Below are 12,915 nucleotides of genomic sequence, written 5' to 3' on the forward strand. Positions count from 1 at the left end.
AACGGACCTCCGGAACGAATTAAGTACATAACCAGAGGTCCCACTGTACAAGTGTTGTAAGTCATTTCAGATTGACTTTATTTGAGAGAAATAACATTAGTTTCTCTACCACATTTGTATCCACTACTTAACATTTGGTGGTTTGTGTGGGTTTGTTTGCAGTTTTTATCCTCATAAAACCATGGTAGCCTAAGAAGCTTCATGGCTGAGTAGGGATTTGAACCCAGGACTTCCCTCTCCAAGGCCATCGCAGTGTATTGGCTCATTGAGTCTTTTAAAGACTTTCCACACTACTATAAAACGGACACTTCATTATACCCCTATTGCTCAAAATTATTCGCAACCTGTCTCTTCTTGGATCCTGCTTTCCAACCTGCCACACGGGGGGGGGGGGGTAGCCCTGCTGCATGCCAAGAGATGCAGATGGATCCATTGTAGCACACCCTGATGTCCATAGCTGATGCCCAGGTGTTTCAACTTGTGCTTGCTTACCTAGCTAGAAGCTGGTTTTATTCCAAGAGAAGGTTCAAGGCAATTAGATGCCATCATAATATAAGCCAGAGGGTTTCTATTAATGCAGCACTTAGAAAGCAGATAAAAGACTCTCTCCAACAGCAGGCATTGATGAAGGGGTTCTACATGCAATCTGCATACACATTCCATGTTGTCCAGCCAGGGTTTGATGCTATCTGACATTGCAGTCAACCATCTACATGAGGCATGAGCCAGGTACCATAAGGCTAAAGAGCTTTATGGCTCAGTCATTTCTGAGCAGAGTAAGTGTGATGTAAAAACCTGCTCACTTTGTTTCAAGGCCACCTAATCTGCTGCCCATTCAATGAATACAAAACAAAGGCCCAATTCACACATTTAGCAGTAGTGTGGTTTCCACTTGAAAATAGAACACTCAGGACTTCTACCTCCCTATTCACTTAGGTTCATTTTTATATAGAGTTTGTTAATTTTACATACATTTATGTAAAAAATGAAAATACATCTTCATATATAACAAGCTGGGCAAAATTGCTTTCCAAGTGGTTAAGTACCGGTATATCACAAACATTTCATTTCAATGCAGCATCTATGATCTGACTAATCATATGAATCAGGACTAGAGTCGTGCATTATTGCAATCACTGTATTCCAAAACTGAAAGCAACAAAACAACCTAGCATGGTTGTCCTGCAGTAAGTCTATCCCTTGAAGCTATGTCACTAACTCGGGTGTGTGTGTGTGTGTGTTTTTACAGCTGTTAGTTTATCCAAAAGCAAGCAATTTAGTTTATCCAAAAGCAAGCAAAAGCAAGACTTTCAGAATGCATAAACATTCATTTTCTTCACTCTAATGTAGTGGCCCTATATTCATATAGTGTCTCCATCTCTTCTAAGTGGGGTTCATTATAGACCCAGAAAGATGAATCAGTCTTGTAATATCAGACAGATTTAAGGTTTATAACTAAATATAATCCCTGTGGAGAACTGAAGGGCTTTTTCATACAAAAACAAAGAGATCTTCTTCAGTCTGTGCTAGAGCCAGCCCAGCACATTTTGGCACCTGAGGTGAACCACAAAATGGTGTCTCCCCACCATGAAAGGAGTGTTTTCCAGACATCCCTGCCCCAGGTCTGCAGGTCATCACACCAGATGCCAGGGATCCTGGCTGGCTCTCAGACTGCCCCACCCTCATCTTCCCCCAAAGGCCACAAGAGAGGAGCTGGTGAGCCAGACACAAGCTCAAGAGCTATCCTCTAGCTAGCTGTATGTGAGGTTAGCTGGGAAGGGAAGAAACTCAGAAGAACCTGCCAGAATCAGGACCTGGTTGAGAGCAGAGGGTGGAACCTCCAGCTCTTATATAAGCTGCCAGTCCAGCAATGATTGGTGGGGACTGTCAATTGTGCTCATTTACAGTCTCAAATCTGAGTATCGCTGCCAGTGGAGGGATGAGGTGTGGGGAGAGTTGCAGAAGAGCCCAATTACTTAAGCAGGGGAAGGAACCTCAGGAACCTTAGACTCCTCCAGGCTACTTGACAGAGGGGCAACACACAGCTTTCTATTACTGCAGAACTGTGCTACTGTGAACAGACACATGCAGCCATTCACCAAGTGCTCTTGTGTTGCCATCCCAGCTCATGGAAATGTTTACTTGGATTACCCTTTCACTGACTGCATGAATTAAACAAGTTTATGTACGTGAACTGAAATGATGGAGAAGCTGTGAACTCATTTCCCTCCACTTCACAGACCATATTTAATTCTGACACCTATCCAAGGTATTCAGAAGTGTAAACACACCTCACTGTGATGACCATTTCCTTCCTCTTGCTAAATTAGTGACATTTCAACACTAAACTCAACAGGATTTCTTCCGATCGGACACATTAAAAGTTTATATGTTTAAAAGAAGCAAAAAACAAGTAATGCAAAACACGTTCATCATTGCTAAAGAATTTACAAGGATATTCTAGCTTCCTTTATTTGGGATCAACAAAAATATAACAAGCAGCATGCAGTACTTTAGCTCAGTCAAGCATAAGCCTCCTTTGGCACTATAACTCTTTTCCATTTTCAGGTCCTTTTGGTGGCATTTCTCACCTTTTGAGGTTTCTTTATTTGCAGCAGTTGCCTGGGTGGCATTTTCCAGAGCCCTGAACACTACTGAGTCCCTGGCACATCCAACAAATAATACATCAGGTTAGGCCCTCGCCATTGAGAATGTAGTGTTCTTTGATAGGGGCACCAGGAGGTCTAAAACTGACTGTGCAATGTGCTCTAAAAATCTGAGACGTTTATTTTGTTATGCTAATGGTGCTCCTTTTACAGAATTCCAATTTGGGGTTATTGTTCACAGTGCCTTGGACTCTGAGCACGATCCTTCTGGGAATGGCATAGATTCATTCTACACTGGAACAGCAACAGCTGCAGCCCCGGTGGGCATTGATAATGTCTCACTTCTTTGAGGTTAGCTGTTGCTAAGTTTGGTGTTTAATTATTTTCTTCTTCTTTGGCAGGTCTGAAACCTAGCTTCAATTGAACAGATGGGCTTCTGTCTGCTGGGTGGAGAAAGGGGGAATGGTATGGGGGCAAATTGCTATGCACCCTATGTCACCTTGTGTCCACTATCCCCCATCCCCTGCATCCTATTTATTCATCATCTTTGATTCATGCCCATTGGGCAGGACCTGGAGAAGATGGTGGACTGGATGTCTTGATGTGATGGGAGATGCTGGATTGACAGGACCAGGTGGTGCATTGGCCATGAGGTCAAGAGATGGCTTCTGGTGTGGCTTCTTTGTCTTATCTGTATTTCTTTCCTGTATCTGTTTAGGGATGATGGTGTCCAGTTGGTCTACTGAGAGGTCAGACATTTTGTTGTAGGATCGGCAGTAAGGTTTATTTGACCTTGTGATTGGGAGATGATAGGAGGCCACCTAGCCAAGCTCAAGGTGGTTCATTGTACTGGGCATCTTCTTTTATGCTCCCTGAGTCACCCTTGAGTGAATGGTATCTGACTAACTACCTAACATTGCTGTCCAGATTGAGGAGCTGCCTAGTCAGATGTTCTTGGGACCTGAAGGAACCACCCTTCTAAACACTGGGCAGTGGGTGAAGGAACGTCTCCACCCCCATCGTTCTGCCCGGGCACTGAGGGCCTTCTAACGGTTCCCTCACTGAAAGATGTGAGGTTGCAGGGAACCAGGCAGAGGGCCTACTCGGTGGTGGCGCGTGCCCGGTGGAAACTCCCTCCCATCAGATGTCAAGGAAATAAACAACTATCTGACTTTTAGAAAACATCTGAAGGCAGCCCTGTTTAGGGAACTTTTTAATGTTTGATGCTTTATTCTGTTTTTAATCTGTTGGGAGCCGCCCAGAGTGGCTGGGAAAACCCCGCCAGATGGGTAGGGTAAAAATAAAGAAGAAGAAGAAGAAGAAGAAGAAGAAGAAGAAGAAGAAGAAGAAGAAGAAGAAGAAGAAGAAGAAGAACTTTATGCTCTGAGCACATTCCAAGCCCACAGTTAATGGCTATGTCTTCTTACAAATCTTTTAGCATCTTTAACAAAGTTCTTACCTTTACACTAAATGCATATGACATAACCTGAGTAGGGATAGACAAAAATGCCAATTTACATTTCTTCATTTTTCCTAGTTTTAAGTTTAGTTCTCCACATTCCTGCATCAGTTTGCAATTTTTTTAAAAGAAAGTTTTCGTTTTAAAAATGTTATTTTCACTAATACATGTATTTTAAGCACATTTTCTTCTAATATGTGCAATTTTTGTACACAATAGTTGGCTGGAGAACTGCATCGCTAAATGTGGAGAAATGTATATTTCAAAAGTTAGCTACATTTCAGTTTATGTATTGCTTTGAGTCCCGGAAGACGTGCTCCCTGCCTTGCAGGCCTTTCCCCACATGACCTGGGAGAGTGGGGCTCTGACCGACTCCAGCTACAAAAGCTGAGGCTGCTGAGCAGAATCTTGGGTTGTGGTCTTGTTTAGGGGGTTTTGCTGGTAGTGGGCTTTTGCTATTAAGATGTTAACTTCTTGTATCTTTGTTTTGTATCTTATGATTTATGTGGAAATAGTTCAATTCAGCCATGTATTTTTTTGTTTTATTTGTGGTGTATACTACTTTCTATATTTGTAACCATGTAATTCTTTATGTTGTAAGCTACCTTGAGCATGGTTTTGGCTGTGGAAAGGCAGCTTACAAATAAAATGATGTATGTGTGATTCGGGGACTGCAAATTACGCAGGTTTGCATTACGAAAGGAGCCAAATTGAATTTATCTCCCATTCCTGGTTGCAAGTCTTCATGCCAAAGTAGGGGTGGGGGCAGGAATCTGCAAGGATTCTCCAGATTCCATTATTAGAGATCACAAAAAATCCAACACACAGTACTTTAGCTCAGTTAGGAATAAAACCCTTTTGGCACTATTTCCATTTTCCATTTTCAGATCTTTTTGGTATTCCCTTTCCCCAGTTAAGACCACAAGTTGAACAGTTAAAACAGCCAAGGTGCATGTTCCCACCAAGCAAAAAGATCACATCAACCGCCCACTACTGAAACATATCTCTATTTTGAGCTAGTTTCCAAATTTCCTTATGTTTTCAGGATGCCAAAAAGCTGGAAGTCCACTTTCAAAAAAGCCCCGCTCTCACTCTTTTTCCGTTTATATGAGTAGATTATGTGAAACTCATTACATTTTATGGTTTTGCACAAAAATCTTAGTTTCCTACTAATATTATGCAATGACATAATGCCATTTGTAGAGGTGTCACATAAAGGGACTGACTTTTATGGGCTTCTGATGGCAAGACTATCCACTTTATATTCTGTTTTATGTAAGCGTTCTCAAAATTTATTGATCCCAACAGATTTCTCAAGTTACTTAATTATAAAAGGAAGACTATAGCCTAGTGGTTTAGCACGCCAATATACAAGCCAGTTAAAACGTTTTGCTATAGCTGCAGTGTGTTGGCTCAAAGACCAGCGGAAAAGGACATTAATATATAGGACCTTTTTGAGGACAGAAAACAAATGGGAAGGAGAGAAAGAGGCAAGGCTAACTGCTTTTATGCTATCAGACACTATTATTGTTAACTTAAAAGACGCCATGTGTGTACAGTTTCTTTTTGCCTTTCATACTAAGAAGGGGAGAGGAGAGGAAGTCTCACACTTCTACACTTCCATCCTGTTCTGCCATGTCTATCTTTAGTTTAAGCATCTTCAACATAGCAGCAAGAATATTTATCACCGTAATGTATATTCGACACAGAAGCACTGACAAGTTTGGCTCCTCAGCACAGAGAAATGCACATGTGTCACATATGAGTGCATATAAGATCTTTTGCGTGGAAATAAAATTAATAAAAATAGCATATGATAGTGTGTGTCAAATGGTCACTTTTTTCTTTTTTTAAAAGATATTTATTAAAAGTTTTTAAGATATAACAAGAAAAAGGAAAAATAAACATACAAAATAAAAAACAGTTAAAAACACACATTGATTTTCAATAACATATCTTCCATACACTTATTTCCTCGGACCTCCTCATACCTCCCTTCTTTGTATTCCAGTTCGATTTGTTAGTTCAGCAAATCCTTACCATTAAACTTTTACCCATTTGTAAAAAAAATTCATATCTCTTAAAGCATTACAGCTGGAAATGGTCACCTTTTTCTTGTTTGCAGTCCACGCCACAGGGCTCACCCCTAACCGACACTGGTCAACTCCAACTGTCCATCAACCAGCAGGTGGGCTGATTGAATTTTGGGTACATGCCTAATGCCTGTGCCAAACCTGCTTCATCTGTAATCATTATAGTTGCGGCCTAGCTTGATCCCAATACTTGTCTCCTATATTGTATGTACTATTTTGCACACACATCCCACAACCTTTGCTGTGCCTATGCTTCACAACCACATGTTGACAGGGCCATGTGTGAAGAAAACGCTGAGAATCATTACCTTTAATTTCAGGTGTCCATATCTTGGCTTGTTGTTTATGACATAATGGAGCTGATTCCTCAAAGAATCTTTGTCTTCAACTTCTAATGACACACTGGAAATAACTTTGTTCTCATGAACTTCAACTTCCAAGCCTGTGTTCCTGAGGGGCGAAAAATAAATATTGCATGGGGCGGGGAAGGAGACACACAGATTCAGAATCCAACATCATCTTTCAAACGCAGTACAAATGTAATTTCCGCCTCATGTATAACACTGCCCTTACTTGAGACAAATGGAAGTCTGGCAGATCCCTGGTACACTCCATTTCAGATGTCCCCTACTATTAAAAACAGGAAGTCCTCTCCACCTCATTCAGCAGGGTAGAGGTGTTTGTAAAGCCAAAAATAAGGCCCCACCTAATATAGCAGAGCTGCTGCCTCCTCCACTGGGTGAGTATCTCATTGGTTAGGTGACAACATGCTCTCTTCAAGTGAGAAAGGTGGTGGCAGCGGCACGCACTGCTTCCTCTCTTTGGCACTGCAACCCCATCCCCACCCCACCTGTCTCTACTGTCAGTTTGGGGTTTGATTAGTCATTCCTGAAGGACAACTTAATCAGCCTTTGGTCCTTTTCACCTATTCCATAAGGTTGGCAGGTGTGGTTAATTCACTTTGGCTAATGAAAAAACACCCCAAACTTACTTTTACAACACACTTTTGTTACAGAACTGACATTGAAATACTTAGGGAGATTTTGTTCATTTAAAAATGGCTAAGTGCCAGTACTAAATCACTACAAATAATATGCTGGATCTGATGTAAAGGCAGCTTTCTTTGAAATGTTTGATTTATTAATTTACTTAAATATATTTTATTGCATTTATATCCCTCCTTTTTCTCCAAAGAGCTCAAGGTGGTATACATGGTTCTTTCCTTGCTCATTTAATCCCTACAACAACCCTGTGAGGTAGCTTAGGCTGAGAGTTACCTAGTGAGCTTCATGGCCAAGTGTGAGTTGAACCCTGGTCTCCCAGGTCCTAGTCTGACACTCTAGCCACAACACTCAATGTCCTCCCTATGGGTCCATATCTGTTTTGTACACGCACTGCCCTTACACATTACATCACAGAGATTCACCTGCCATAGCATAAAGTGATTTTTAGAAATCGTAACGGGCCTCTTCCTTCCAAACCATTCTGACATCATAATTCCACTCTGTAGTTGTGTCTAGCCAGCCTACTCGTGAAACACAGCTTTGATATTTCCTATTTGTTCTACTTGTTGAGGATTAATTAATGTCAGCATCCTGACCTTAATATTTATATTAAAAGATCATAATTTCATAAGAAACGAGAATGAAAAGAATTAACAATTGCCAAGAGACAAGCAACGCATCTATCTTCTTGCCAATAAACAATTCATCAAACATGTTAACAATTAAAGAGAAATAAAATGTTTCCCCCGTCTCTCCTAAAGTCACTTTGCATAGAATGTCACTTCAACAGCTAACCTGGAAAGATGAGGGATTTCATCGTTGACTGGCAGGATGAAGATGTAAAGTGTCCCTTGGACTGTGTGCTTGCCATCTGTCAGCTGAATGGTGAAACTATCCTCTAGGCTTTCTGTGTCATCATGCATGTACATAAGCATCAGTCCTATCGGAGAAAGTACCAGAGACAACGGAGTATTTTGAACACAGCAGTCAAGTGCCACATTCTAAAGACAAGCAACAACCAAATGGAATTTAGGGTATCAAAGCTACATAAACTCGAAGGAACTGATTTAAGTTATCCTGCAGCTTGCACGTGTTCTTTCCTTTCAAACAAAACAATCATAGCAGGATACCATTAAGGTACTTCAGAACTGCCAAGAACAACTTGATATCACCAAATGGCCTTTTTGAGGCATTAAGATCATTTATTTCCCATTTAATCCCTGAATTGCTAGCCAGCTGGGATTATCAGAATTTGAAGTGGATAGAACCCAGAATTAATCGGGCAGTTGACCAATACATTTTGATGTATGTAAACTATGGGGTACATTTCTGCCCCCCATAAGTCTGTAAAGTGACCTTTAATCACCACTTGAAGATGGGACTTCATGAGTTTATGTTACCTCTTGCCCTCTATTGATAACAAATCCTGCTCCTTCCTGTCCTTTTAAACACTGAGGTCATTGAGTGAAGAGTTCTTGAAAATGCAAAAACTAACTCACATGGCTTTTAAATTTTTAGTTAGGGACTGGTTTAGGAAAACTCTCATGGACACAAGTGTCTACATTTTAGTGCAAGTTTGGATACAAAGGTCTTTCAGTTAAATACTTACAGCAAGCTATGACAGTTTCCCAGGTCCCTCCTTTAACCAAGTTTTAACATTTTCTTGTACAGTTCTTGGGTGAAATTCAGTGTTGCAGTAAGGAGATCAGACCATCAGCCCAAGGATTTCTGCTTGCCAGGTGGAACCATCACCTACCTCCTCCACCTTTCTAGGGGTTCTCCTGACCCTCCCAAAGAAGACCGGGGAGGGCATGGAGGGCTCATGGAACTTAGGAGAAGGGGAAGCCCCATTGCACTAGTGCAGTGTTTCCCAACCTTTTTTGGGCAAAGGCACACTTGTTTGATGAAAAAAATCTCGAGGCACACCACCATTACAGCCCCGTGACGTCAGCGCGCAGCGTCACGCCGGGAGGGACGCACGAAAGTGTAAGTTTCAATTTTTTCCCCTCCCCCTTGCTGGGGAACCTCCAAGCTTTGGGGTGGGGGGGGAGGAGGCAGCAAAGCGAGGCAGGAAGGAGAGCGCGGCTTGGCTGGGTGAGCTTTGGCAGGGGCAGGGAATGAGAGCCGCGAGGCGGGCGCTGCGGACGGAGGCGCTGCCCGCCGAGCTCGCAGGCAGCCAGGCAGGCAGACGGCGAGAGCCCCGCGCTGGGCGGCCTCTCCTCGCCGCCGCTGCCCCGCCTCTCGCCGCCCGACTCGCCCGCCTCCCTCCAGGCAACATCTCGCGGCACACCAGGCAACATCTCGCGGCACACTAGTGTGCCGCGGAACAGTGGTTGGGAAACACTGCACTAGTGGGATGAGTTGTGCTGGCTTCTGCTAGTGCCACAACTTGGTTAAATTTGGCCCCTTGTACAGAGTATGTAGCATGAATGATTTTACAGATGAACAATGAAAACCTACTGAGTCCAAAAACAATAACAGAACATATCTGGAAAATGTGCTTGGGCTACAGTCCTAAATGTGAAAAGTTATTTGTGTTTAATAGAGTTAAAACAATATGTTACTCTATTCCAACATCAGGAGAAACAACTGCATTTTTAGGGGGGGGGATGAAAATGCAGAGTATAAAACACAGTTGTATTTTTTTAAAAAAATAAAAATAAAAAGTCTCCCTCTTGCTTAACTCTAGATGCTAGTCCAAAACAAAAAGAACTTACTATATTAGAGGGGGAAATAGCACTCCCCACCTGCAGCCAATAGCCCGTTCTACTACTTCCAGTATTCTACCATCTCATTCTGATGCACACAGCCACACACAGTTCTAATTCTTATTTCAGGACACTCACTATTTCCTCTTAGCAATATTAGTGCATCATGCAAAAGAGAAGTTGGCATATTTTTAATAAATGCCATATAGTTATGAATATGTCAAAATATTTCTTGTATTAAATTATTTAGAATGCTGCTAGCATGCATTTATGAGCCAGTCCTGTCTGCCAAATTTCCAGCATTCAGCTATCAGTCTGCTTACATATGGTCACTTAATTCAAAATTTGCAGTTTGCAATTTTTTTTTATTTTAATTGAATATTTAAGTGTCTAAGGTACTGGGCACTGTTTACATAGCTAGTTAGTTGTGTAAACATCAATATAATGAATTGCCAAGTTATGAATGGATGAATTATGTACTGCAAAGCCGTGAATCACTCAGAGTTGGTCAAGGTTCTCAACCAGTGGGAAGTGAAATGAACATTTGAGGCTCATTTGTTTCTTTGAAAAGGTCTATTCAACTCAACTTTCCCACTTGGGCTCATACAGAAAACAAAACCAGACTTTTTATGGAAAAGGACATCATTTCGATTAAGAGAGTCACAGAATTGCAGAGCATCCTGGATGACTTCAAAGCAGCTTGAATGTATGAACAGATGTTCAGAAAATGCAAATAAGGTGGAATTTGAAGGAAGAGTATTAAAATATAGATATTTTAGGAGCAATCAGGTCAGCTGAATAACTAATGTTTTTCCTTGATGCAGAACTAAAATGTTTTAAGTGCTTTCATTCCTTCCATCACAGAAGACTGTCAAAGCACTGCCAAGAAAGAAAGGGAAAATGTTGGTTTAAATGCTGTCATTTATCAAATGCACGGGCATTTGAAATACAGATACCATGAAGCCATACTATGAGTGCCTGGGACAATTCATATCCTGCTTATTCCTATGGCTCAATATTAGAGCCAGTGTGATATAGTGGGGAAGAGGGAGGGTGTGTAAGCCCTACACAAGTATTCTGGATAGGGCTAAAGTAAACCCATGAGGTGGGGAGAGCTTGCACGATTGTTTCCTGCACTTGTGAAGACTTCCATGTTGTATTTTTGTTTTAATGGTTTTTATTTCTAGACTGTACTCCCCATGCACTCTGGATCTCCACTTGTAAGTTTGTATGTTTTTGTACACTAAGAAATAGAAACTGCGGTATATAGATCATTGGGGGACAGCCTGTTTCTTCAAGATTCTGAAAGAGTGATGTTTTCTTAGCTTTTGAAGAGACACCCACTTGACATGGTAGCTTTTATCCATCATAGATCAGTTTAAAACTTCCCCCTCTTCTTTTGACAAGCACATAGAGCAGGTAGCAGTGAGACATTAGTAATTCTGGGATGAGATGGATTTTCTGGGCTCATGACAACGCAGTTCAGGGCAGGGTTTGGTGACCCCATAACTGTTGAATGCACTCTGACTTCAAGCACATACTTAGCTATCACAGTATTGATAGGGATTCTGTTAGCTGCCTAGAACTTGGCTTTATCAGAAGGTCTTTGAGCCTGGCTGAAGACAACTGGACCTGGATTTATTATTTAATGATGTTCTCAGACAGAGCACCTGTTAAAACTGAGGCTTTAATTTTTTATATTGCTAGAAGGGATGTTTTAAATATTGTTTTTACCATGCTGCATATCATTTCAGGTGCCATCTCTATATAACCATTGGTTCAAATGCTAATGCTTAACTGAACTTCTTTAAAGCCTAGCCTAGGCCTTCTACATTATATCAATGCAAAACCACAATAATGCTGGATTTTCTGGAATGCCAGATTGCCTCTAGCTCTGTTCTGCCCATCCACTCTGCACTGCTACCTTGCTATACTTGGTAAACTCATGGCACAGATGTCAACCTTGAGGAGATATGTGATCTGCTGTTTCTAGTTCCTAAGCTGATTCTGTGAGCAGTTGTGTTAGCAGCAGAGGTGCCACTGAGTGCAACATTCAACTGCCAGCTCTCTGCTAGGGTCTCTTGCTCACATGTGCTTTTCTGTTGTTTTTCAAGAGAAAGGATGATATCTTTAACCACAAAAGGACAAGCAAATATTCTATGAACTTTCTTTTCTTCAGAAAGCTCTCTTGGTTGGGGAAAACTTGAGCCACAACTTGCTTTGGTCACTGGCCAATGTGACACAGCTCAAGATGAAATATTATGGGAACACACAATGTGTTGGGATTTCTCATTTGTATTCATATTAAACAATATGTTGCATAAAACATTACTTTTTAAGAGTTACAGTAAGTTATTCTATTTATCTTTGATTGAGTTTTTATGTTTAATTATTTCCTCTCTATGTTTTTAGCCATCATTATTTTTACCTGTAAACTGAGTCCCTGTAAACTTATTATTATTTGCAATCTGCACAGAAATGTTTGTAGAACTTAAAGTAAGCAAGGAGGAAAATAGAATATTAGTGTTGGGGAAATCAAGGTTCAAGTCTTATATAATTTTTGCCATGGCAAGAATTTAGGTCAGTGTTACTCTTGGTAAAGGACAAAACATCTCTCTGTGGTCACCTCTAGACTGTCGGGGTTTTGCTGGAGTGTTTCAAGCATGTACCAGAAATTTAGGTTTACATAATTAAAGAGGATTGAAGCATTCTGTTGCCCTACAACAAATCCACTTCTTCTTTTTTAAAGCCTTTTGCAGTTAGGGAAGTGACAGGGAAATGCATTGAAAAGTGTGGAATGAACAAATGATTAACCTGAATATTTATAAAGACCCCATGAACAAATCAGGATGTATGCTCATTGTATAACCTCCTTGCAAATAAATCAGAACAAATGATGAATGCAGACTGGGCAAAGTCTAAACCTATAAGCAAATGAGGATGTATGCTCATTGAACAGATCATCTGGAGGAGCCTTCTGCATTTGGTTTTGGTTTTTAAGTATCACAGAGAACTAGATGGTGCAAATATTTTTATATCTCTTTC

General features: G+C 41.1%; 1 protein-coding gene across 3 annotated transcripts in view; it reads right to left on the reverse strand.

Annotated features, from left to right (window-relative positions):
* The window catches only part of LOC308586720 (FRAS1-related extracellular matrix protein 1-like), a 113,953-nt gene that overhangs the window by 47,582 nt on the left and 53,456 nt on the right, over nucleotides 1-12,915 (reverse strand). For all 3 annotated transcript variants that reach the window (XM_081193606.1, XM_081193605.1, XM_081193607.1), the window contains exons 21-22: nucleotides 7,958-8,102; nucleotides 6,467-6,608 (exon numbers count right to left, since the gene is read on the reverse strand). In XM_081193606.1, coding sequence (XP_081049732.1) covers nucleotides 6,467-6,608; nucleotides 7,958-8,102 — 287 coding nt within the window. The remainder of the gene's footprint in view (nucleotides 1-6,466; nucleotides 6,609-7,957; nucleotides 8,103-12,915) is intronic.

The sequence above is a fragment of the Podarcis bocagei genome, assembly GCF_964188305.1.
Source record: "Podarcis bocagei genome assembly, chromosome: 5".
Lineage (NCBI taxonomy): Eukaryota > Metazoa > Chordata > Lepidosauria > Squamata > Lacertidae > Podarcis > Podarcis bocagei.